Source organism: Paralichthys olivaceus, chromosome 6, assembly GCF_024713975.1.
Source record: "Paralichthys olivaceus isolate ysfri-2021 chromosome 6, ASM2471397v2, whole genome shotgun sequence".
In the NCBI taxonomy this organism is placed as follows: Eukaryota; Metazoa; Chordata; class Actinopteri; order Pleuronectiformes; family Paralichthyidae; genus Paralichthys; species Paralichthys olivaceus.
Genome location: NC_091098.1, coordinates 20,324,647 through 20,352,438, shown reverse-complemented (window position 1 = coordinate 20,352,438; position 27,792 = coordinate 20,324,647). Strand labels below are relative to the sequence as shown.

The 27,792-nt window shown below is 43.6% G+C and overlaps 1 protein-coding gene across 14 annotated transcripts in view; it reads right to left on the bottom strand.

The window, feature by feature from the left end:
* iqsec1a (IQ motif and Sec7 domain ArfGEF 1a) overlaps nt 1–27,792 on the bottom strand; it is an 87,460-nt gene that overhangs the window by 9,793 nt on the left and 49,875 nt on the right. For 7 of the 14 annotated variants that reach the window (XM_020096295.2, XM_020096302.2, XM_020096296.2 and 4 more), the window contains 6 exons: nt 4,738–5,017; nt 3,316–4,595; nt 2,755–2,916; nt 2,499–2,621; nt 1,969–2,135; nt 1,552–1,691 (listed from right to left, as the gene is read on the bottom strand). In XM_020096295.2, coding sequence (XP_019951854.2) covers nt 1,552–1,691; nt 1,969–2,135; nt 2,499–2,621; nt 2,755–2,916; nt 3,316–4,595; nt 4,738–5,017 — 2,152 coding nt within the window. Of the gene's footprint in view, nt 1–1,551; nt 1,692–1,968; nt 2,136–2,498; nt 2,622–2,754; nt 2,917–3,315; nt 4,596–4,737; nt 5,018–5,575; nt 5,972–11,638; nt 11,845–23,601; nt 23,754–27,792 lie in introns of those variants that run through there. The other 7 variants (XM_069527345.1, XM_069527347.1, XM_020096298.2 and 4 more) reach the window with 5 other exon arrangements.

Below are 27,792 nucleotides of genomic sequence, written 5' to 3'. Positions count from 1 at the left end.
TTCCGGTTGTATATCTCTGCAAACCAGTCAAATTGCAGTTGAATGTACAATATGTGTGCAGTGAAGACAATAGGAATTGAATTAAAGGTATGAATGTTATTTTTTGATTTAAGAATAAAAGTGATTGCTGTTTATCTATTGTATTAGTGTGCAAGTTCATTCAGAAAAAGAATGGTCACATTTCTTGCTTATTTCTCACAGGACATGAAGCTGTCACCAGTAGATGTTGTTTTTTCTGCTGAGAAGCTTCAGGTTCTAAAACGTGGATGATTCACACAGATTATCAAAGCGGCCGCACATGAGATCTTTACAATCGCTGCAGTATCAAGGTTTGCAGCATCAATTCAGTGTCCGACCAAATGTGAAATGAGGTCACAGTCTCCCCCTGTGCTCCTGAGCTACAGCCAGAAAACTGTTTCTACAGAAAATTGCAACTTCACAGTGAAGCTGAACTTTGACCTTCTGGGTATCAACTGTCATCACTTCACATCATTTCATTCTGTTAGACGTTTGTCAGCAGGTTTTCTCAAAAACTACAGAACTAACTTTCATGAAACTGTGTGGAGGGGTGGGGCTTGACTAAAGGAAGAAAACATCCAATTTTTGAGTGGATCTGAATAAATAAATAAGCAAATACAGGACTTCACTTAGGCCAGAGCCTAAGCGGAGGTATACGCTCTCCAAGCATCCTTCTATTTACCATATGAAACCTTGTGTTCTGGCCAAAGATGTGTTTTGTGAGGTCACAGTGACCGATCAAATTCCACTCAGTCCATCCTACAGCAACAAATATCTCGAAGAGGAAGAGTAACAAATTGACTGAATCAGCAGATTATTCTAACGTAACGTACGGTGGTTTGTGAAGGCACTGCAGTGTTCAACTACTTCTCCCTCTGGGAACTGTAATGCACTGAGGTGGCAGCGAGTGTCCATTTTTCATCAGACTGCAGCGCTGGGTGACATTGCTCAAGGGCTTCGGGTGCATTAAAATCAACAGCATGAAGGTCTAAGCCCAGGCGTGAATCCCTCCCTGCACAATAACACCCAAAGATTTTCTAAATCCCTCTTCTACCTCTGAGAATTAATCTCTCAACATTTTGAGTTTAGAAAATTGGAAGAGACATGACATTGTTGTTTATTTAAAGTGACTCTGGGGAGATGCAGCAGTGTGAGAACTGACTAAAGAACATAAAACAAGCAAATTTCACACAGTCAGAGATATCAGTCCCATAAATATGCCAGATTTTTTTTATTATCATCAATCTCCATGAATTCTTCTCTGAGAAATCACTGACAATGTTGAAAAACACCCTGTCTCATCATGTTAGAGAAAATGACAATGGACACACACACACACACACACACGCATTCTTCCATTAAGTTTTCTGAAAATCCGAAAAGTAGTTTTTGCATAATCCTGCTAAATAACGTTGACGAAAACATAATCACCTTGGAGGAAGATAATTCAGAGAATTAAGTCATGTTTTGAGGAAAATGATAAATCACGAATGCCAACTGATACTTAATCTGCTCGATATAATCACCACTCACCGGTTTCTTCCCCACAATGAGCTTCTCCACCTTCTGCACCTGTGAGACGTGGTCTTCATTGGTCTTGAGCTCTCGCTTGCGGATCCTCTCATAGATACCGACCAGCATCTCCCTGGGTATGTCCTCTCCATCGTCCACACCTGGAACAGAGGGAGGAGCAGAGTTATAATGTAAAAATCAAGGGTTTTATTGAAACACACGTACCGATCAGAAGAGGTACAGTAGGAATTGAAATGAGGAACAGAGAAGAGGAAGTAATATTATTATTTGGATTACAAATGACAAATGCATTTCCAATTTACACGGTGAATCCCACATATAGCACGTTCTTAAATATCAGTAAATCACATAGAATAAAGATATAAATAATATATTTATTCAACAACAGTGTTTCATATTGGTCATTTGCTTTATCACCTCGTAAATTCTTGATAAAGTCCTCCAGCTTCATCTTCCTCTCGGGCTTAACGTTGGGGCTGTACATGTCGGTGTTGAGGAGGATGATGGCGAAGGCCAGGATGAAGATGGTGTCGGGGTTCCTGAACTGTCTCACCACTGTGGGGTTACAGATGCAGTAGCGCTGGCTAGAAACACGAAAGGGGGGAGAGTAACCGTGATGCAAATTCAATTTAAGACAAAGCTTAGATAAGCAAAGCTATTGTGCTCACAGGGAGGAAATGCTTTGAACATGGCTCGGAGAAAGCAGAAGTAATGGTTCTCTTTGCGTAATGGTTACAATCGTGACAAAAGAGGAACATTAGCAGGAAAGATAATACACTGAGCAATAAAGGTTTACTTCAAAAACACTATAAAACACAGTGTTTCAGGATTTAATCATACAAACAGATGGATCTGTGTTTCATTCATTCTCTCAATTAATTGATATTTCAGTTTTATTCCTCTGCATCTTTCTGTGTTGTTGTCACTCATTCGTCAATATGTTTCACCTGAAAGCCTCGATGAGCCGCTCCACCTTCTGGGCCTCGCCCTGCACACGGATGTGGTTCTGAAATTTCCTGAGGGCCTCGTCCAGCTCCATGCTCTGGAAGTCCATTTCATCCACCACACAGCTGGTGCACACAGGGACGGATGGAGAGAGAAGAAATGAATGCTCATAAGTTCTTCACCAAGAGATGTTCTCTTTCTTTTTTTTCTTTTTCTCTGGTTGATTTTATCAAACAGGAAGAACAAAATCACACTTACTCTAAGACATCCCTGTTAAACTGTTTCTGCCGATTGCCGAGAAATTCTCCAATCATCTGCCGGCTCAGGCCTTTCCTCTGCAGCAGGAAGTGAGCCACACCGACCGGCGTGTCAGGGATGAATCCCCTCTCTGTCAGGTACTGGATGCCTTTCTCTGGCTTTCTGAAAAATCGATTTTGTAATATTTTAAATAAAGATCTCTAAACTGTTCATGAAGCTAAATCGATTTAGCACATGGAGCTACAGCTCAACATCGTTATTAAACCATTATGACACGTAAAGATAAATAATCGAGCTACATTGCACAAAGCAGAATTTTTCCAAAGATTTAAAACAAACAGTCAATTCTCTCATCGCTGAATTGTAGTAGCACTTTGAGTTTTTCAGGATCCCAGGTAGTTATATTCTACTCCCAAATTAAATGATAAATAATTGAATCTAAATACTTTAGGATTAAATATGAATACAAGATGTTACAGTTGTGATCCTCATGTTCACTCACTGAGAATCACTCTCTTACACACTGGTCACACGCCTGCTCCGTCAGAGCCGAGTACCTACTTGTTGAAGAGATTCAGGCCGATGCGATAGTGTCTCTTGCGGATCACATCATTGCTGAAGATGGGCGAGTCCCAGCTGTTGCGGGTCTCTTTGTGGTAAGTCTGTTTGCTGAGCGTCTGCTCTCGGAGGCTGTCTCTCGACGACGACTCGGAGCTGCAGTTGATGGTGTCGTTGGAGTTGGACGTGCTGTTGATGCTGTCGTTGTCCCCGTCAGAGAAGTCGGATTCTGACTTGCTCTGCCTGTTGGCCGAGCCGTTGATGGCGAGGTGGCTCTCCAGCTGGCGGTGGCGGTGGCGCAGAGGTGCGTCGTCGTCACGGGACGGAGCTCGCGGCGGGGGTCCGTGGGAAATGTGTTTAGGGCTCGCCTGGGATGACGTTACGATGTGGCCGTGCGGCTCGTACACAGGCGGCCGTTTGACAGAGCCCCGGTCAGAGCGGTCACTGAGCTCTACAGAGCTGTCACTAGGGGGTTCAATGGTCAACAGAGGAAGATGGTCCATTCTAAGACGCTGCTCCTGGCACTCCAGAGAAGGAGTGCTGCGGCAGCTAGTGTCTGTGTCACGGCCCTCATCTTTAGGGTCAATAGGCCAGTACTCCTGCGAGGAGTTGACTGACCGCAACCGCAAGTCTGATTCTGTGCTGGAAGGTTGCTCCCCTGACCTTGACAGAGCGATAGAGGGGGACATGTCCTCCTCGTCGATGAACAGAGTGACATCACTATATGATGCCATGGTTTCATCGTGCATGCGTCCAGCTGCCCTGCGGTGGGACTTCACCTGATAGGGCACTTTCCTCTCCACCTCGGAGCAGCCCATGGTGTCGGGGTCAGGTCCCTCGTCCCCCTGAAGGCTGCGACAGTTCAGTGCATCGTCTATCGACTCGGCTAGAGACTTGACCTGCCGGGAAAAGGCGTCCTCCAGCTCCGTGATGGCGTCGGTCAGGTCACTCTGCGGAGGTGGGTGAGACACCATGTTAGCCTGTTGGTGAACCTCTATATCTCCACATTCAGACTGCACCATGGACAGCGGTGTGCCATCTTCCGTCATAGACACCTGTCTCCCCTCGAAATAGGAGCTGTGCACTTTCTCAGGACCCTCAAACGACAGCTGCATCCTCATATTGGACAGAACAATGCGTCTGGACATTCGGTTCTCAGACATGGAGCTCCTGAGACGTTCAAAGTTCTTGTTCATCTGATACTGGCGGAAAGCTGTCTGGATGGTGCGGGCTGCATGCCGAGTTATGAATCGTCCACCATATTTGCGCTCCAGCATCTCCACCTAGAGCGGAGAAGGAGAAAATTAAATATCTAATTGTTTTTTTTAACTGTAGCTGGTCTTTCAACATGTCGAGTGTCATGAGAACAAGAGAAACTTTGACCAACTCCAAAACAAACAATCCGTCAAGGCTACTCTAGAATACCTGTTTGTCCTGAAGGTCAGCGGAGAGCTCATAGCTCTCGGAGAGCGAACGGGACCGCTTGATGGCCTCTTCCTCAGCCTGCTTACGGAGGATGGACTGTGAGTGCTGAAGCTTGGGCCGACGGGGCCTCTGAGGGCCAGGCTGGACCCCGTGGCTGTAAAGCGGGCTGTCAAATCTGTCGGGGCTGATGGCCGAGCCGTGGGTCACCGGACCCTGGCCATAGCTGGCTCCACCGTCCAGGGAAGGGCCACTCTCATTGGACCGTCCATCCCCTTCCACACTGCAGAGAGAGAGAGAGAGCAAAGAGATGATTAGAGTTCTAATCTTCAGTTCAACAATGAGAAGTTTTTGAATTCAGAATCAACCAGGATCAATCTGATTGAAGTATATAGAAAATGTTTTTTTCAGTTTAACTAGAATTTGGAACAATCTGCCAGAGGAGATTAGATTCACTTCTTAAGACACATCTTTATAAAAAACATTTTATCATGTGATGTATATTGCTTTTATTATCGGAATCTTTACTAATATTACATTATTTTATTCTGATTTCTTTTCGTATTGTAAGTTTTACATTGTTGGTTGTGAAGCATTTAGTTACTGTTTCAAGAAGCAAGTACGACATTACAGGAGGGTACTGTAGAGTAAATGAGGGGCTTAAAAGTAGAAAGCTGACTAATACTGGTATATCTCTGTAATAACTACAGCCTGCCATGCTAGACTCAGTATATACAAATGCCACGTAAACACTCTCCAAGTATTAAACACATCCAGTCATCTGTCATCCTTGTGACCTCTTACACAACTACAGTGAAGGAACAAACGAAAGGTTACTCACTCACTCTTGCACTCTGCCGCTTTACAAGGCGAATGCTTACTGCGCAAAGATCGTCTGTTTTCTATGAACTGCCAACTCTTCCTCCATATCTTGTCCACCATTCTCTCAGCAGAGTCAAGTCCAGAGTACACAGGCTCCTCCAGGAAACTAAAGCTGATTTCACGTCATGTGCCAACGGGGAGTTGCATCATGTCGGCCGGACACATTGCTCCAATACATGTTACAAAGTCCAGGTCAGAGCAGCACGACAGAGCAAATACAACTTCAGCAGCCCCTTCAAAAGACCAAAGTGGGTATATGTGCAGTGCCCACCTTCTCAAAAACTAACCTCACGCCAACATTTCTTCTCCTCCATGGTACATTGCACTCACTGCACGCTGGCAGTCTTGTGTGTTTGAACTGTGATGCGACACACCCATGCAGTGTACACAATCCACTTCCTTCATTAGACAGCCTCCAATCAACAGTCAGTAACAACAGCCTGCCAGCAAACAGCAAACAGTGGTGGGTGAAAAAGTGGAACTGAATATGGTCAAAAGTTCACACAGCAGATGTGTCAGTAAACTCGCTCTATGTATTTTGCTCTTTACGAAATATAGATTTAGAGATTAGGAACTTCTGTCAACACAGTGCGACAACAAGAAGTTTAACAAAAGATGTGCGTCCGAGCTTCTCCACAGCCTGTGAACATTAATATAATAAGTCTGCCTCAAGCTACGACATGCCATTTAGTGAATTTGGATCTAATTCACAACCTAAAACGTTGTCCCCTTTTGTCTGCCGATTCCTATCTTTATTTTATTGTATCTTAATAACTGTATTATAAAACTATATTATGTCGTAAAAGTGAAATATAAAGTTACTAAAATGACTAAGTAGAGCACAAATCTCCAAGGCCCAACAAATGACTCTTACATGCATGAGCTGCTGTGACAGATCAGCTTTGAAGACGGACAGAAATGTTTTTGAGGAAAACATCAAAAAGCATGACTGTTATTCAACCTAACATTTGAGGGTGAAAAGTTAAAACACTGAATTTTACTGCCAAATAACTGTTGGGATCAATAACGTCCAGAAATTATTCTGTCTAATTCCAACTGCAAATAATGGAGACATTATTAAGTTATGAAGCAGTGCAGGAGTTGAATTCCACCATATGCTGCAGCAGAGTGAATTCTTGTGCCTCACATTATCCTTGCCTGTCTGAGAAGTGATGACCTGTTCGTTATCAGACAAGGTGACACAGAGGAGATTCACATATGCAAAGTGTGGACCACATACATCACACTGCTGGTTCAACACAATACCTTGCACAGGGCCCACTGACTGACTATCATGCTTCTTTGCATAATCACCAGTGGGACAAACCTCCCCGACCATCTGTCATGTGAAGCTGCCTTTGCTGGAGTTAAAAGTCACACCTTGCTCTATGTCACAGCACCAGAATAGTGCTGGCAGGTTTTGTATTTTTTCATTTCTTGATAGAAGTTTGATGGCTGACCTGGATAAAGTGATCATGGAAATAAAGGAGAGAAGTTCAAATTCATATTTTAAATAAGAAAAGGCCTGAATGGACATGTAAATATATTTAATTTAATTTAAAGGATCAAACATATAAAACAGAGGAACTTAAAACATGTGGCACACTTTTGCAAATGTAAGGATTTGTGTAGTTTGTACATATAGGTTTATAGTATTTGTATAGTAAGAGTACAGTATGGCACATTTTTTGTTAACTCTGCCAAGGAGGTTGTTTTCACCGGGTCAGGGAAGCAACCATTAAACTTGGTGAAGATCTGGATCAGATCCAGGAATATATTTTTTCTTTCTTTGGTGCACTGAAATTTTTTTTGATTGCTCAGGGAATAATTCATGGATCCGGTGAACAAAAACAAGTCATGTTTGTGAGACTGTTATTTCTGAGTGTGTGAAGATCCAAATAAAAGTTAGTTATTTTAAAAGTGGTTTCATAAAATGACTGTTGGGCTTTGGCAGAGATATTAATTCTCGCAATGCAATTCTGGTGTTCTCTATATTTTTTTTAGACATTAACTCAAAGCCCTGTTGTCTGAATATCCTCTCAGAGATTCATGTGGCTGCAGATTCTTAGTTTAATCATGTTTCGTTGTTTTGTTTTCTATTGTACTATTTAAAGAGAGATGGGAGTAATTGTTTTTGCTGATTGCTCGTCATTATTTACTGACAATATGACAATACAGCCGTGGTAATGAATCGAAATGAAATGACTGACGACACAATAAACGTCAAGCTGCTGTTAATAGTTACTACAGCGCTCCTCTGAGGTCTGCTCTCTCACTCGGTCACCTCCAAACACATTCGAGGCACAAAGTCAAAACTGCCGCTACAGAACTGACTTTGCCTTTCGCCACTGAGACCTGTACCCAGGTCCATTTTCTTCTCTCTCTCTTTCCACTTCACTTTCTATCAGCCATGCATCCAGACAGAGTGTGTGGAGTTGTGGATGTAAAGTGGGAATAAGTGCTTAGTGCGAGAAAGAGGAGAAAAAAAGAAACTGTAGATGTAGGTTGTATATATCAAAACGCTGTTGGAGGTAAAGGATGAAGCAATGACAGTTGTCCAAGGACCACTTCCTGGTAGCAACAGCACAGCCGTTGAAATATGATCTCTCTATATTAGCAGCAGCTACTCAACGGTGTCTGTCCCTCCGTCTGGCTCTTTATCCAGCCGGAGCTCCCGCTGGTTCTGATGTAGGCATGGATAAGCATGTCGGCTCAGCTGGCAGTGATTTTCAGCCATGAGACCCAGGGATTTGTGGGGAAGGGCTGGGCGGAGTTTGACCATCTCCCTTACCTCCCTCCTTCCCTCTCAACACATCCTGAACAAACAGGCCCAGGCCCCTGTCCCGGCCTCAGCCCATTCCATCAGTCGGACCTGAGGGAGAAACATTCCTCCATCCCGGAAAAGAGGAGTCACATCTTCAGGGAATAGAACAAGGCTAATGAAGTGCAGGCTGGAGTTACGGAGGAAGAGAAAGCTGCAGTGTGGAACTAACGTAACTCCCAAGCCAAGGCGCGGAGTAGATGTAAAACACCTTATTTGTGTTATAAGATGTGTTTCTTGGTTCATTTAGGTTTAATAGAACATAACTGAATTGTGACCTTGAAATAACATTGAAAATGAGAAAGCAATGCACAACAGTATATGTACAGCAGGCAGTGACTTATTTGTAAAGCTTGATGTACATATATGATACAACTGCGTTTCTCAGGTTAAAGGATGAAGAGTAATCTGTTGATATAATGTGGGGACCCTGAGATGTTAAGGTCAAATTATGGAAGAGGTCGGGCTGGGAGAGGTAAATATTTCTTTGCCAAACCTTTCAAATAGGGGTTTAAAATACGAGACACTAATGTAACGGAACTGAATGCACTGTTACACTTCAGGCCTTTTCACAACCTCATCTGTTTTTTATGCAAGTACGTAAACATAGCCTTAGAACCGACCTTTCTGATCAAATCAAACAGACCTTCCACGATTGCAGTTCTCACCCCGCATGCACTGAACAACACATGCTCCAAACACAACAAAAGCAGATGTTTGCTCTCCATCACTCTGAGTGCTCCCCAGACCTGATGACACAGATGTTAGCGAACGCATCTTCCAGTTAAAAGGTTAGGACACGACACGGTGATGACGAGTTAACAAAGTCCAGTGTCAAAAAACGTAAAGGTGCCAGTAAACACTCAGACGTATCGGTCAGTTCAGCACCAATAACCAAACTAATGGAGGATTTTTGTAACGGTTGTAAAAAGACAGCGAGGAGCAGGTTGAGGGGGGGTTAATGTTGGACACAGTTGCGAGCTGGAAAGCTGAACTGGCCGGCAGACAGACAGAAGAATCACTCTGGAGAATTTGCAGCAGACAATATACAGGCGACTCGAGCCTCATAAGACTCGTGGCTGAGTCATGGTTACTACTGGAAGTTGTATATTTTAGTTTAAGAGCCAGAAGACTCTACAAATCAGAAACTGTCATCTTACATCCAACTGGCCAGCGACATGCGAGTCTTCAAAGTGAAACCACACAGCTAAAACCAAAACACAGTATTTAAATGTAAGTGCATGTACAACAGTCTGCATATAAAATATCTGACCTTTGTCCTTATTATTTCACTTTATATGGCAAAGTTATGTGCATGCACAGCAGCACTGAACCAATCTCAGAGCCCCTGGGGGCTAAGGCCAGTATTTGGGGCTGTAGACGGCTGATGTCTGGGCCAAGCCTCCATCGTCTGTTGGCAGTTTAGTGTTCACAGTCAAAGTTTAATATTTAACGTTTAACTATAATATTCAAAGAGGAAACTTTATAATTATGAACATTTATGAGATTTAAAACTTGTTACAGCAGCAGCTCAGGAAGCATCATGATGAACATCCACTGTTCAGTTTGGTTTCAGTTCTGTGGGTAGGACTACACAGTTAGAGCTGCGGAGGGCGCTGTTGCTCAGTAAAAGTTATATAGTGTTGCTTTAAGTTAAATGTGTAACAATATCGCAACACATCAGCCATCGTCTTAAAGACAAATTAGCCTCATGGGGTCAGAGGGCAATATATTTTGCTGCTTTTGGTATAGACAGTGTGCAATAACAGAAGTATGTAAGTATTCAACATAACAAGTACTCAAAACTTAGTACACGGTATATCATAGTATGCAGTAAATAAGGCACAAGGTGGATAGGATGAGAGTAATGCAAACCGGAGTAGTGCAAAAATTGATTGAGTGTAAAACTACTTCATGGGAAGTGATTTAAAAAGCTAATATCTGATGCATTCCATCAATGTGTTCCTCCTGTTTCACTCTCCATACCAGCTGTTTACCTGTGAGCAACAAAAGGCGGCTCACACGTGATTGGTCAAACTAAAAAGGGTAGAATCTGTTTATAGACATTAGTATTGAACTGACTCATTAATCACAACCTACTGAGCAGAATCAGTGAGAACACGAAAAATGAAAATCACCAGATCTTTAATCTATAAAGTCTGTTTATTATTGATTATTGATTTCAGTGTTCCAAATATTAAGAATAATAAAGTTATTCATTTTTAGCATAGCACAGTGTGTGAAGTGTGGCGAGTGGCCGTCCATGCACACACTTGTTACTTAAAGTAATCAGAAATCCATACCATTCCCTTGTTAACAGCCAGACCTCATTCTGTCTACATCAAGGCTTCCCTGCTACCCCCCACCCCCCACCCCCCCGTCAAGACTCACGACAAAAACAACAACAACAGAGCCACTGTCAATATTTCCTCAATAATAAATAATTAAACTCTCCCCCACAATACACTCAGCACCTGGTCTTGAGTATCCAGCTATGAAAAACCACAGAGTCACAGCCAGCGAGCGGCAGGGCCACGAAACACCACAGGAATGCCCTTCAATCGAGCTGGAGGGTGGAAGGGGGGGGCAACTCACAGATGGATTCTGTACAGTAAGACTAAACACACCATGATCTCTCTCTCACACACACACACACACACACACACACACACACACACACAATGACTCAGAGAGGGGACATGATGTTTTCCATTGTGACTGAGTCAAAATGGACCCCACTTTAAAATTCATGGTCTTCGTGACTGAGCTCGAAGCTTCACATTAATCCCGTCAGCTCCGAGTGTGGATTATGTGAAAACACATAAAAAAGCAAAACACACACACAAACACTGTCTCTCAGCTGTTTATCAAACAAAGTCTTATGAGCTCCTGGAGCCCGGTGAAACCTCATTCAATGACAACACACACACACACAGAGACACAGACACACACACACACACACAGAGAGACACACACACACACACACACAGAGACACAGAGACACAGACACAGACACACACACACACACACACACACACACACACACACACACACACAACTCTCTCACCTCTCTCACACCTCACATACATACATGCATACATACTGTAGATACACACACACACACACACACACACACACACACACACACACACACACACACACACACACACACACACACACACACACACATATTACTCTTACCAGCCATTCAGCTCCAGCTCCAGCAGTGACTGGGTCTTCTCTGAGTTACACTGCAAACACCACATGCTGGCCGGCACTCACAGGGCGATGTACTCCAAACATAAGTTATCCCACTCACTGGTCCCCATGACTGACTACCAAGGTTTGTCTAACACACGTAAGGATCTCAAAACTGTCATCTCCAATTTCTTGTAGCTCTTTACTCCTCAGGGACGTTCCCATTTCTGTGCCTTGTAGCAGCAGCCTCATATAGATACATGGTCTGTGAGTCAGTCTATGTGACAGCTAAGTGGAGATCTTTCTTTTTCTCTCGCTTCCTTTCTGTAGTCTGTCTGCGCCAGTAGTAGGAGTATAAGGAGGGTAGGGGAGGGGGGGCGGAGGCTGGGAGACGGGAGTGTGGGTTTCTGCCAGGCCCGAAGCAGTATGGAAGGGGGCGGGGTACTGGGAAGAGGGTGTGAGAGCGTTGTGGCTCTGTAGCTGGGTAGAGAGAAAGAGAGAGAGAGAGAGAGATAGGAAGAGAGAGAGAGAGGGGGATGAAACACCTTCTGCACAACATTAATCATGCAAGGAAGGGGACGCTCAAATGACCCCGGAGTGAAGGAGAAAATTGTATTTTTCAGGTTTTTCATCAGAGAATGTAAAAACATGAAAATGAGAGGATGGGGAGGGAATAAGAGATAAAAGCACAGAGAGGAAGGAGGTGGGGAGAGAGAGTGACGGCCTCATCCAGGCCGGCACGTACATGTATAGAACAGATAAATGAGATGGAAACGGAGAAAGTGTGAGGAGAGTGTGGCGTAAAGACGAGATGAAGCTGCAGGAAACAGGGTTTGGGAGTGTTTGAATGTCAGAGGTACCTTTTGTTTGGCTTTTATACACAGAGGAAGAATGACTTAGTGGGCAGAGATGGCAAATACGAGAGAGCACCTCTAATAATAGAGCCTTTCAGGGCCTGAGAAGTGACTGTCAAGATGGGATCTAAGAAAAGAAGCAGAGAGGATTCTGCAGCGGAAAAACCACAGCAGTGTTGTAGGGCTGTTCTCCTCTCGCCCTTTTATTTTCAACCTCCCTCAAATCAGCTTTGTTTTATTTCGTGGATAATGTCATGCTGCCAGAATTCCACCCGTATTATACTGTGACCGCTAAGCTCACCCGACGCACTCCAATGCTCCCACTTCACGACTGCAGCGGGCCCCGGGTCGACTGTGCCGTCTCTGGACTTCACAGTGTTGCTCCAACAGGCCAGAGACTAATCACCCCTCTGAGAGAAGGGGGTTGGGGTAAACTGCCCCCAAGTCAAAGGTATTTTCTATCTAATGACAACAGGCACAGGAAACAGAGGAGAATGGCTCCCACATGGAGCCGGTTTACAGGGACACCAATCATTTACACACACACACACACACACACACACACACACACACACACACACACCAGTCCCACAAGGGAGATGTTGATGTCCTCTAATTACAGGCCTGAACCTTTAAAATGATCACCTTCTCTGGAAGGTTTTCATCTGAGCCTTCAAATGAACGACGAAGAATGAAGTTATCGTCTTAACATGTGCCCTGAATCACAGCAGGGGATGTGCACGGAATGACTGGTCGTGTGTGACTCAGGCAGAATCGTTACATGCAGCGAGGCAGACATAGTGACCGGCCAGCCGATCTATTTCAGTTCAGAGACCTTGGCCCTGGACTCTGGTGACTACAGCTGCTAATGCGTTGCGGAGCTGCAGACACTTGACTCAACTTACAGAGCTCGACTATCATGCGATCGCTCCACTCTTGCCGAAATCCATTTATTCCTGAGTGCCAGTAAACACAACAAACAGAAAAAAATAAAAAAAACAAAGGAGCCAAAAGCCATTTAAGACACTCCTCCTTCAATAAAACTGGCATCCTCGTTATTCTATCACTTTGTTTTGGTGGTAGACCTCAGGGAGAGTCTTTCTGGAGTTTATCTGTGTGGGAGTGAGATATGAAGTAATCTCTTTTCTCATTTTGAAGATCAACACGTGACCCGAATGCCATGTGATTGATTCAGTATGAGGCTCAGGAGCCGCTTTAGCATAAGCATCAAAGGGAGCTTTGCTGAACTGATCAAATTAGATGAATTCCAGTTATAAAGCAGAGCTGCTAAACTTTTCACAAACTCAGAGACACTTAACGAGCCTGTGTAATTATCTCCGTCTGCCTGCCTCAGAGTCTCGCTATTCCTCGTCCGGTGTTACGATCCAGTGTGTAGTCGCCTTGGCTGAGCGCAGGCCCACTCCATCTCCTCAGTCCTGGCTGCACAGCGCTCGGCTCCAGAATGATGTCATTGAGAATTCCAGGCAGAGGCCCACTCTCTGCTCATAAAATGCCATTTCTTCAACTCAATACATATGGTTTCTCTGAGTTTCTGCTCCAACACTCGACCCCCCCTCCCCACACACACACACACACACACCTCCCCTTAGTTTAGTCTCTGTGCCTCCCCTTCTCTTCTTCTTCCTTCTTGTTTTCAGTATAAAGAAAGTCACATACATTATTACATTTGGGACGAGACCAAGAGGCATCCGCAGGTCAGCCACACACAAGCGCCTTTATCAGGTGCATTCCCACAGATGCACTACCTAAAAATTATCAGGAACAAGGGAAACTCGGATTTTCCCATTTAAAAAAAAGAAGGAAAAAACACAAAGTCGGAGGGAAAGACAGCGAAGGAAATGATGAGTGGGGTGGGAGAAGTGAACGCTTCCTGGAAAGTTGGTCACAAGATTTTGGCGCCGTGTGCTCCGTCTACATGACATCATGCACCGTTTTTCATTATCTGCTGAGCAACTGAGACCTGCGCTAAGAAATGGAAAATAAAACAAAAACTCGGTTCTCTCCTGGTCTGGAAACAATTAGATGATGTCATAGTTTGATACAACAGCATACTAAATGAGATGTAGTGGCCCAGGTTAGGTTTGTGAACACAGAGGACTTTGTAGAGGAAGACAAAAAAGAAACACACTTTCCCTATAAATTCTCTGGAACAAAAGAATTCCTGTGCATGAAAAAAAAAGATCCAGCAGAAAGATGTATAAATAGAGCTGAAATAAGAGTAATTAAGGGATATGCTGCCTCTGCTCATCACATCCTGGCAGCAAAGCTGGAGCAGATGTGTTGCCTGTGGGATCAATGGGAATGATCAAAGTTCATCAACGGCAAGTGATGGCTGGGAGGCTTTTCTCTTTTCTACCGTTCATAACTAAGTAGCTTCAATCAGGATCGAAACAAGCTGTTGGTCCAGACATATGGAAACTGAAGACACAGACTTCAGACACAAGCTCTGTTGCAGTAAAAACATTATTTCAACGAGGTTCAATGAGTTTTTTTACACAGCGTGCTATTCTCTTCTCACAAGGATCGTACTTGCTGGGCATCAAACCGTGTTATCTCTGCAGTACTGACTGAAAAGTGTTTGCGGCGCGATGGATCGAAAACTGTCGAATAGCATAGAACTGGTTATAGGGCTGAAGGCTTATAAACTTTAGTTTGACATTTTGGGAATTACAGTCATTTACTTTCTTGTCAACAGTTAGAGGACACGATCGATAGCACTCTCATGTGTACACTTACTTTAAAGCCGCAGCCGGGGGACAGATAGGTTAGAATAAAAACTGGAGAGCCAGCCAAGAAGTCACCATCCAAAAGAGCCAGACAAAGAAATAATCCGACACATATCCCTCCTAAAACCAGAACTCGTCAATTTCAAATAATCATAACTTGTAAAAAAACAATTTCTCCTCTTTCTCTATTATATTAAGCTTTTTAAATCGCAATTCTAGTTTTATTTAAATCTTAGGTTGGTAACTTTTTTTAAAATTGTATCGTTCAATCGCCATCAATAAAAAAAATCTGGGAGAAAAAAAAATGAAAAAAAGAAAGTGTCAGTGACCCTTGCAGGACTGTGATAAAAACGACCAGTCATTTCATTCAGACAAAATGAAATGATTCACCGGCGTTATCGTCTAGCAGTTATCAGGCAGTGTTTCTGTGTTTTGGGAGCATAGCTTTGATGAGACGACCGAGGGGAGGGGGTGGGATGTATCGGTGGCCTGCTCTTGCTGGTGTTTCCATGATTACCAACTCTCGATTTAAGCAAAGTTTTGGAAAAAATATGAATCAGAAATAAGTTTGTTCTACCAACAACTCATATTAAAAGATCCAGGGTGTAAGATTTAGGTCAAAGGGATCTATTGATGGAAATTGAATATAAAATAAACCTAGTGATGTTTTCACTGGTGTTTTTCATCTAAATTGTACATATGGTTGTTTTCTTTACCCTAGAATGGGACCTTTATATTTAAATACTTTATATTTACATGTGGGGCGAGTCCTCTCTACGGAGGCCGCCATGTTTTTTTAAAGTAGCCCAAACTGGACAAACTAAACATCTTTTGAGTTTTTATGATGACTGAAGCTTCCAAAGGTTCTGTTCCATGTTTGGAAGGGGAGGGTGAGGTGAGGGGTTTTCAGCTGCAACATGTAACTTCACCACTAGATGTCACTAAATTCTACACACTGAACCTTTAAATCACCGGGGGGTAACTCTCACACAGTAAGAAAGAGCCAGGTCTGCTCCTCAGTGTTTCCTGGGTGGAGTTCTTTTCTTACTTCTCTCTGTGTTTGCGTGGGTTTGCAACGGTTTCCTCTCACATTCCGAAGATGTATGCAAGTCAGGTGGGGTGGAGACTCCAAACTGCCCAAACATTTGGATGTGGGCATCGAGTGCCACCATCCTGTGCAGAGAACACGCAGGAATAAAATGACACCCTTACGATAGAAACCAAACAAACTTTAACTTAACAACTCGCCCACATGTTTGTGTGCTCGTTTCTGTGTAAGCAGTTCTGTAAAAAAATACATTTCACGGGACCACAGGGCTACAAAGGCCTGACTACATGCATCTGCTATCTGTCTCCTTCTTTCTATAAAAAAAAAGAGTTCATATATTGTTACCATTTTTAGACAAAGGCCGTGTTTGTCCATTTACAATATGTTCCTTTCTGTGACGTCCATTAACAGATAGCATATTTCTCTGGAGCCCTTCACCATTGCCTCTCCCTGGTACGGAAACACACACAGCACAATTCACCCCTGCTAAAAATAGACCCATGTGAGGTGACACACTCTGGTAAACACTCAGTGTGAGAGATGAACAATACTGTACAGAAAAAAGAGGAAGAATGCACACGAACAGAAGAAATAGCCACTGAATGCCCTGCTGTTTCATCTCATTCTCACTTCCTTTGTGGCAGATCGATGTGCAGAGTTTTTCAATGACAGTGAAATGCAATTTTGGGGTCAGTTGAAAAAAAGAAGTGCGAGATTTAGACGCCGTCTCCGGTGGTTTGAGCTCAAAGCAGCCCAGACTGTAAATGTGAGAAAGGCCACAGCGGGTAAAAATACTTGTGGCGGTCACAGGAGCGTGACACGACAGCCAGACGCACAAAACAGACCCTGACAGAGGCCTTAGATGATGAGACTACAGTCTGCAGTGTGCTTTCAGAGGGACACTGCCACCCACTGGTTAGAAATGAGACTTCACGTTGTCTGTACACACCAGGCCTGAGGGGCGGACATGTGATGCTGATGTCATTCAGGACGGCTGAGGTCAGATGTGTTTGTCGTGTCTGTGTTACTCCAATGCACCAGGATGGTACACACCAGTCTTTTCTAGCAGGGGGATGCCTTGCTGGGACGCGGGGGTGGACTGGTGCAATGAGCTATTTGGGGCAGTGGCAGAATCACACCTGTCCTGTGGTATATGTGTCAGAGGAATTAGGCACGGCAATGTGTAGCATGTCTTACTCACTCTTCTACATTACTGAGAATATAGATTACTCAAAATAAAATACTTCATGTATGTGATATATTCTGAAAATGTATGTAACCACAATATATATGATAATGTAAGAATGCAAATAACTTATTGGATTGTGCACATCTGCAATTACTTTTATAGAAATAGAAAACCCTTTTGAAAAACAGATCTAGAAAATGTTCATATTCTGATGATTTTAAAGCCCCTAAACAAAAATGCATTTCTAAAGCATCCCTACCTATAAGCACCATAGTGGCTAACCAATCAGCAGACAGAGTCCCAATTTGTGTAACATGAGGCAAACACTTGTCTCTATGTTGCCTCTGATTCCAGAGCAGATTTCAAGGAGTAATCCATCAATAAAAATAAACATCTATCATTTGACATAAACCAGACATGTTATGAAAATAATTGTTTTTGTGTGTCTGTTTGTGTGTATGTGTGTGTGTATGTGTGTGTGTCTGTTTGTGTGTGTGTGTGTGTGTGTGTCTGTGTGTGTGTGTGTGTGTGTGTGTGTGTGTGTGTGTGTGTGTGAGCGCCTGGCAATCAATTTGGAGCCACGGGCTAAATGACATCATTGAACCGAGCAAATTGACTGGAAGAAACAATAATAATAATCACTGGCGTTTCAATCAGATTCCGTTTATTGTCGACTGCACCAGCAACCAGATAAACAGCCGATAATCTTTTACGCACTGTGCTGCTCAAATATCGCACAACATTTCATTAAGAATGAAAATGATGTTAATGGTTTCAAGCTGAGTATTCGAGTATAAATAAGACATGAATGAAAGCATATTGTTAATTTAAAGAAGTGATTCAACATTAAGTATAGTATAGGACAACTTGCACCCTCGCCTGTTAAATATACTGACTGAGAGATAAGGTAAGATAAGGATATATATACTGAGAGATAAGGGGATCATGTTTGAGGAGAAACAGATAAAGGAAGGAAACACAGATCAAAACCTTTACATTCCTACAATAGTTTAGCCTGTGATGTCGAACATACCACGACTCACCTCTCCACACTCAGCTCTCTAATCACTTCAGCACATTTTTGCTTCGCTTTGCTTTCCATCGAGTTCTGGCTGCCACAGTCAGGACTCCGGTTACCTGCTGTGCTCTGCAGCCCTTCCAATGGCTGAGCCAGCGGTGCCGCCGTGGAATCCGAGGCCGGCAGCAGAAACACTGCGGCTATTGAGTCCCGAGGAACGCCTCCCGGCTCAGCTGTCTACACTGGCACAAGCCATTGTTTGCGTTGGCACTGTGCATAAAGGCAGCCTTTCTCGTGTCTGCCTTCTCTGTCTTTGATTCAAGGAGGAACACAAGTCACTGAACAGTGGGAGCTACCCTGTAGTGAGGAGCTGTGTCAATATGTCAAACTCTGCCAGGTTAGATTTGTTGATTTCTGGTCGGGACCCACAAACCTCAGTCGTAATCCTGAGCCTGTGTGATTCCAGCATCATAAAGAAATTCACTGTTTCCTTTCAGGCCCTGCTCCACTTGGAGGTGAAAGCACAGAGCATAATTCATGTTAATGGCCCTCATTAGGCTGACAGTGATCGAATCCTGCAGGAAACGTCATGTTATTATAGAAGAAATGCCAAAAAGTGGTGGACTAAATAGAAATGTGGGAAAGTGAAGGCAGCTATAGAGTATTAATATCTGCTATAACTGTTTAGTTAAGTTAAGATACAACATTAACATCATGAAATTTAACTTAGTGTGAAGCCAAAACTAATTTGAGGCTTCTTTCTGTTGATTCATTTAAAAATGATTATAATAAAAGAAATCAGACGGCTCAGGTTAGACAACTACACTTCTGTCTTACAATAACAATGACATCTACATGGATTTTACACTAAACGTTCAAGTAGTAACGCTTATTAAAAAAAATTGTTGTTCCAGTAATAAAAGTCAGTAACTGCTGCATCAGGATCCCGTTTGTCAAAGGAAACACTGACTCTTTTCCGCCTTTTCTCTCAAAACCTCTCATCCAAGCAGAAAACCAGCTCCACTCCAGAGTCACCAGAGAACGACCAGCAGAAAACTCAGGATCAGTTTACATGTGATGAGAACTTTGAGCTTTCGGCTGCAACGAAAACCTGATCAGTTGTGTTTAAATATTCATTGAAAGTCACGGTCGAAAGAACCTAAACAATGAAAGAAAGAATTAAAAAATAAATTATTCACGATTCCCATCACACTTGTATCACTTCACTTCATGCGTGTCAACTTTTTTTGGGAGGCTGTGGATGAACCAAAAATAAGAGAAATTATCTGTGATTTTTTTTTTGCCAGAGGTCCCGGGAAGCAATCAATCACAGAACAAAAGCACAGAGATAAAGCCACCGTCCTCGATCTGCATTCCTCTTCCCCAGGAATGCAGAAGGAAGGGGAAGGAGCTTTTTGTGCAGGTCACGCGAGCGCTGAGAAATGGATTCATGTTGACATATTCCAGTCAGAACAAGATACCCTGAGTGTGCAGGTTCCATTCATGCCACATTTCCCCAAGACACAGTGGATGCAAGTCAGCAGATCTTATATTTCAACATGTGACCCGTTCAGGCGGGTGAGGTATAGGAAGTGACACCTTTGCAGAGCAAAACAACGACTAAGAATAACAAGCAAAATCATTATAACCTTGTTTCATTTCCCACAATGCCTTCCCGTAACCTCCGCTTATTTACACAGGGGGCACTTGGATTCATTCAGCATCTCTGTGACAAACTACCTGACAGCAGCTTATGTTGTTTGACTTCGATTAAATTCACACAAAACCAAACCTTATTGGACACAAATTGGAATTTAATAACGACACACGTCCTTCAGGGGCGAGTTAGAGGAGAACCAGGTACCACACATCGACATGAACGCAAAGCATGAAACACAACAGACCCGACCAGCATGAACCAACAGACCTGACCAGCGGAGTCTAAGGATGAAAACAATACAACAAAACCAGTCATTAGAGAGAAATGGATTCCAAGTGCGGAGTGAATTTATCTGCAAACTCGACCGAATCCTTGGCGGTTTGACGTACGCTCCATAAAACCTGCTGTTTTATTGACCGTAAGTTCAGCCCGGGTCTCTCCATCGATCTGTAGCCCCTCAGTCACTTATGAGAGGCCCACAGGTTAACAAACTGCTCCTTTATGCAGTCGCTAAACTGTGCATCACAAATTACAATATGTCCAGTTTAACAAAAGTGGTTAAGTTGCTGTAAGTGTGAGAAATTCAAAAAGCAGTGGAAACTGATACTTGCTTTTTCCCACTAATGTATGCTTTACTTTTCTCTTTTTTTTTTTCTTCTGCAAGCACTTCCAAAATAAACGGGCTTGGATGAGGATGTGGAAACATCAGAGGAGGGAGAGGATGTTTCTCTACCTCCCATTTTCTTGGACCGTACAGATTTGCTTGAGAAGTTGGCGGCACAGACAGATGTAGTTTTTAACATGGTGGTTTTGGGGGCTCCTGTGATTGAGTGAGCGCCAGTCGGATTCTGTCGTTTTAATCAACTGAACTTCCCGAACAGCCTCAGGTGTCAATAAAAAGCAGGAGGTTGTATCAGCAGAGGGTAATTGTCACACCCGTGTGGTAATCTATGACTGACATAAAGATCAACACGGGCCGTATGAGAATGTTTTCTCATTTGGTGGAGGCTGTTTCCTCAAGCCGCTTCTCCAGCCAAGTTACAGTTTGAGTTCTGGGCGTTCTTCACTTTGATTTATTGGTTTGGGAGAACTTAGGGGACGTAAGTAACTGTCTGGAAAGAGGATATTTAGCTCTGCCGAGGAGGTTATGTCTTTGTGTTTGTAAAAACAAAAACAACTGAATGGATTTTCATAAAACACGGTGAAACGCTGTGATATTGTGTCAGTGAAGAACTGTTAAAATGTTGGTGCAGATATGTTTTTCCCACTTTGTGTAACATTGTGAGATTTTAATTTTTTAATCTTGATGAAAACAACAAACCCAGTGTTCAGGGGACCGTTATTAATGAGTTTGTGTAATTTTGGGGCAGATCCAAGTAAAAATTTGGATCTAGTGAATTTTAAATTGTTTCATACATGGGACTGTGAAGCCTTAGCGGATGTGCTACTGAGGGCTTATCTGGTTTGTCAGCAAGTTTAAATAAAATCTACGGATTACCGCAAAAAAGAGATGGTTCATGGGCTGAGAAGGAAAAATCTGCCATATTAGGGGACTGATAAATGAGTGTGTGTGAAATTTGGTGCAATTTGATTTAAATTGAGGAGGATTGTTGGGCCTCTGCATATGTGCTCTTCTGAGTGTCATTCTACTTACTCAGTCTGGCACTGTTTTACATTTGGTTTGCCTTATTCTCAAGTTTGCTGGTTTGAGTTGACATCAAATTCATTTTATGCCAATAGGAATAAATTTTAGGTGTGTGGTTAATAAGATAAACATGCCACTGAACGTCTAACAGTCTATGACAGCCTGGACTCACTCGATTAAACCTTCAGCAAACTGTACGACATACAACCAACGATATTGCAGTGACAGCTGGAAGGAGCAGTTTCCCAGGGAGGGACGTGGTGAGTCAGCAGCTCAGCAACATCCTCAAACCAACACTGATAACAGGATGAGATCCTTTTCCTTGTGTAATCTCTTCATGTGTGTGGAGTGTGACCGGTTCACTTTATTGTCTGCTGGACCTCCTGTTCAGACACGTAAACATCTGTTCCCAGGAAAGTGACGACGCTTTCGGGAGATCTTTGCTCAGCAGCATCATTTTAAATCAGCCCCGTGACCTTATTTTAACTGTTTCCCATATGGATACCACACTGAGTAATGAACAGAGAGAAACCGTCGGATTCACAGTTTAATGATGAAACACCAAGGAATCCTGTGTAATAAAAAGCTTTTGAGATTCACTGCTACGTGTGCTCAATGATCCCAGAGGGGAATTCTGCCTTTTATTTGACGCACCAGGTGAAGTAACTCAGCAACGTCCTGCGCCAGGACAACGAGATCACATGTGACGTGATGGGAGTGTAAACATAGAACAGAGAAAGAGGACATGAGGAGGGGGGGGGTGACAGAAGTGAACAGAGGGAGGGATGGAGAAGAAGAGCTGAGCTGCATGAGATGTAAACAGAGTGCAAACTGTGCATGCATTCAGCACAGTGCGTCCCTCTATTCTCTGACTGCCATTCTCACGTACAGTATGACTGATGAGGGAGAAGCCGCTTCACGCTCTGTGCATCTAATGGGCTCTAACGATGGCCTCACTGGGCCGTCCATTCCGCTAACAGGTCTAATGAGAGCAGGTCCGAGTGGAGCGAACACACAAGCTCTTCATAAACAAACAGATCATCGGAGGTCCTCTTTGTAGATGTGAGCAGAGGGCGATCGGAAGGAATGTGCCGTGAATCATAAACACGTTGGGATTGGAAGTGGGGGCTTGGTCATGTTCAGAGGAGAATGAAGCAGAGAGGAGCTTCACTTGTACACACACTGAAATGAGATGACAGGAAATTGAGAGAAAGATTGACCACATAGGCCAATGAGACATTTTCACAAAGTCCAACTAAATGTAGACTGAAGGAATTCAGTTTACATTGACATACAACCATAGGAAAGGAGAATATTATGACATTTGAGGATATTTAAAATTTTTGTTTGATAAGGAGTATAAACTGGTAGAATGCCACTCCCCTTAAATTCAATCAAGCTGCACCACATTTCCCACGCTCATCAGTTCCCTAAATACATTTTACTTTTTTCATAAAGATCCACGAATTCTTCCCGGGGAAAATGTTGAAAAACACCCCATCATGCTCTAAAAATCCTGGATACGCCACCTGATCAAGATCTGCACCAGAACTTACTGGGTTTTCACTGATCCACACAACATCCTTCCACTAAGTTTCATGGAAATCTGACGAATACAGTTTGTCTGAAATCTTGTTTAGAAACAAACAAACCAAGGGACAGGGGTGAAAATAGTGAATATCAAACCTTCTAATAAATCCATCTCCTTCTAATAAAGCTGCAGGATTGTGATGCATGCACACCAGCTCGATGTAAACAGGTGCCGTATCTGCTAAACACACACCTTCAGAGTAGAGCCCACCTACCTCCTCACATCTGTCCCCGGGTTGGCCCCTACATTAAGTAACCAGATGCTGGTTCTGATGACAAACTGGTGCAGCTCCACACAGAGCGCTGAGGTGACTGTGGTTACCAGAGAGCTGCAGCGGCTCGGTCGGACACAGGAGACTGGGAACCCTCCATCTGATTTACTCTCCACTAATCAGCACATTCCCCCCGAACGTCAATGAAAAGAGGAGGCTCTCCCCACACACAGGGCCCTCCCCCTGCCTTACTCACACTGTGACCCTCACTCTTCTTTCAACCTCTGTCTTCATTTATCTATTGCCCTCTTGCTTTTCTTCTTCTCCCCCCCCAACAACATGCCTCCACACTGGTGTGTGGTCATTTATTCAGCTGCTGTGTTGATGGCCGTGGTTCAGCGGGGGACAAGTTGGGAGCCTGCGTACTGCGGCTGTGCAAGGTCACCGGTTGTTGTGTTTTATTTCCTCCCTCCTCAGGACACATGGTCGAGGCTGAAGGGGAAATCTGAGCTCTCAACTATAGAACACATCCTCATACAGCCTGCCTGCATGAGCACAAACCAAAATGGATTGAAGATAACAGATCATCTAACAATGAAATCTCTTAAAATCCAAAGGGAAATTGCAGCATTTTCATAAAAAAGCAACACTATCCACCTTTTAATGCTGTCATTTCCACTCCTGTGTGGAACGCACCGAGAGACACAGACAGAATCAAATCCAGAAAGTTCAAGACTAAGAGGTCATTAAAAACAAGAGAGGAAACTTTCAAAAATGAGGAATTCTGAACAGAGTTTGGTGCATTTGTTACAGCAGCAGCAGCAGCTCGTCTGGTCAAAGAAGAAAGGGATCATGGGTAATAAACACTGTTTAGTTGTGCTTCACTTCAGTAAGTTTGACTATGCAGCCCAACAAAATGAATCACCATGTATGGCTGCAGAGGGTTCTGTTGCTGAGTAAAAATCACATAACATATTCTGTTACAATCTTATTCTGTAGAATAATAAAAAAAATACTTAGAAATCATTAAAAACCTGTTTATCTCAAATAATCAGATAAGAGAATTCTAAAATATCCAGGCGGTTTTATTCTCAACACAACAGAATTGATACCATGTGTGGCTGCAGGGGGCGCTGTTGCTCAGTTAAAGTAACAGAGTTGCTTCAAGTTAAATGTGTAAAAGTGAAAGGACAAAAAAAACGCTTGTGTGGCATAATAAACTGAGACAGCTGACACTGAGTTCACTGATCTGCAAACATCCACCTCTCTATTTGTCCTGTCTGTCTGAATCCTGCTCAGGCCAGTTCAGTCCAGTTAACCATAGCTCACAAAAACATGTCAATAAAAAAATAAAAAGGAGAAACAGGCAGAAATTCTCAGAAGTAATCCCTCACTTGTTGGTGTGGCTTCCTGTGAGCTGCATACTTTGTTGCCCTGTATTTTTCTAACATGTACATTACACAGTCCAGGTAGAATCATGACTGTACTGGCCATGTTAAGTAAACCTCTGCAGTAAACGTCTGCAGCAGTTTATCTGGGAGAAAAGCCAGAGGAACAGACCAAGAGGCTGCAGCAGCTTCTGTGGGAGACGAAGAAATAGCCCCAATCTGCCTTTTTTCTTTACTGCGCTCACCAGTGGACCGCATTTAAATTCAGGGCTGCTCATTTATTTTGACTGAAAATATCTCCCGTTGTTACATTTCTTAGCTCTCTGCCCTTGTCTTACTCATGGCGGACTGCCCGGATCATTGGCTGCACGGCCATTAACCAGGCAGACATGTAGCCAGAGCCATGGACTAACCGCACAGTGGCAGCCCGATCAATATAAGACCTCTGTCAAGCACTCACAGGAGATTCTCTCAGACCTTGAGGCTGTTCTCTTTCCAGGCGGCTCTCCACCAACAGATGGCGGTGGTATACAGTCGACGCTGAAGATGGGACTGATGCAGGGGGTTTAAGCTCATACTACTGATCAAAAGACTCCCACATATCTTCATCAAGAGGGGCGAGGAAACAAGTTGGTGTAAAGTGGAGCAGCGGTGGGAGGGTTAGTGTCGTAAAAACAGGGAGAAAGAGGAATGAGAGTGAGGGCTGTAGATGGGGAGAGGAAGAGCAACTTTATTCTGCAGCTCCCGGGGGAGCTCATTTAAGCTGCGGGCGGACATGTTCAGTGTGAATGACAGGTTTGATCTCTTGGTCTCATTTGTCAGAGACGGTGATGACTCTTCAGTTTCAGCCTTGAGTGGCCCCAGTGCACTGCAGTCTGGGTAATAAGCCCTGACACTTAAAGTTCAAAACACATCTTTTCCCCACTATCCTACTACAATCAGTAGTAATAATGATGACTATCAATAATTCAGCTTGTGTGCAGCGCTGATTAATTTTCTGTAGTTAGATAAATTACAGCCCTGGAAACCTAAGAACCAGAGTGATAGAGGCATTAGATGTGTCTCTGTGGACGTGCTCCTCACAGACTGAAAGCAGGATTTATCACAATTGCATGCATGTGCACAGGTCTCTGAGACCAGTTGTCAAGGCAACGGCTAGGGCTGACAGAAAAAAACATGCACTGTCCACACCATAAAAAGATATAGATGCTTGTGTATGTGCAAAAAGCACAGGCCTGCATTCATACTCACAGCCCGGAGCAATTAGTCCAATCAGGATAAACATTTAACTCTAATGACTGTTTACCAGCCACAGAACCAGCCTCCTGGACAGCATGCTTATTTCCCTCATGCAGGGACATGTGTTCATTTCACAAGTCCTGCGACCACGAAACAAATCAGCTGATGAGCTTAACTGATGGGATATGTTAAATTTTGATTTCACGTTGTTGGTATGCTACAAATGATCCCCCTGTTTATGATATCAGTTTCGCAAATCTTAAAACGATGGCTCTCTGATGGTTCGTCCTCTGCCAGCAGCAGTATTTTATCCGTTCATTCACCTGTTCATCGCAGGCTGAGACGGAGCTGAAAGCCCCCCACAGGGACCACTCTGTTCTGCAGAGTACATGCTCTGTTGTGCCATTATCAACCATCCCCTGACCCCCATCCCGCCTCGCTAATTTCTGACATAAATCAAGACCCACTCTGGATAATAAAAGGTTTGCTTTGTGACAGAAAAGTGTCAGCAGGTGCAGGTAAAAGCCCATTCAGAGCACACAGAGAGATGAGTGATGCAGATATGAAGAGGTGCATGCCAGCCTCCAAATTCTGCAGCATAACTAAACCGTACAGGGATAAGCCAATCACGAGCTGCTCTCGCTGATCCCATGTTTGCATATGCACACAGAGCTGTATGTGAATTTGCACAGAAAGTTTGCGTATGCATCTGTGCATGAGTGTGTACACAGCATAAAAGACCACAACGTGCAGAGCGTGTATGCAAGAAGCTGCAGTGCACCAGCATGAGCTCATCACTCCCCCCCCCGAACCGCCTCCCTCGCTGCCCCACCATCCAACCCCTCCTCTCGCTCGCCATTACATAAGTTAATGCAGCACACACCCTCATTATTCTCCAGGCAGGCGCTGTGAAGAGAGGCAAAGGAATATGTCATCAAAAAGAGGAGAAACAGCAAAAAGAAAAAGACTGACAGAAACAGCGCTTGTTTCCCTCTGAGCTCTCACACTCCCCCACTCATCACAAACAGTGCAGCGAGGCAACACATATTCTACCCTCGCTATAATCATACAAATAACAAATTCCTATCATGCTTTTTTATTTGCACTGTGAGCCTATGCCCCCATCAGACACCTCGGCAAACACATGGAACATGAAAAGCAGCCTCTCTACAGGGTGGCATTCTTGAGCAATAGAGTAAACAAACATGCTTCCTCAGATGATTAGCGTTTTTTAAAGCTGTACAGCTTAACCCGAGTGTTGTGGGTACTGCAGCCGAGGCAAAATGTTCCCATGATGTTGCAACCCTGCAGCAATGGGAGGGGGAAGCAAGACTGGAGTTTCTTCTCAAGCCCTTTCCCTGCGAGCGGCCCGCACCAAGGCATCACCATTTATTAATGTCAAATTCAAATTTTCTCTCATTATAGCGAAATGGACCAAACTATTAAAAAGGTAACGTGAAGAAGAGAAAACTACCCTCTCTCTCTCTCTCACAATGCTGATGTCCATCTGGGAGAAACATGAGTATAAATTATTCAGAGGTGTGTGGACACAGGCTGCAACTTAAGA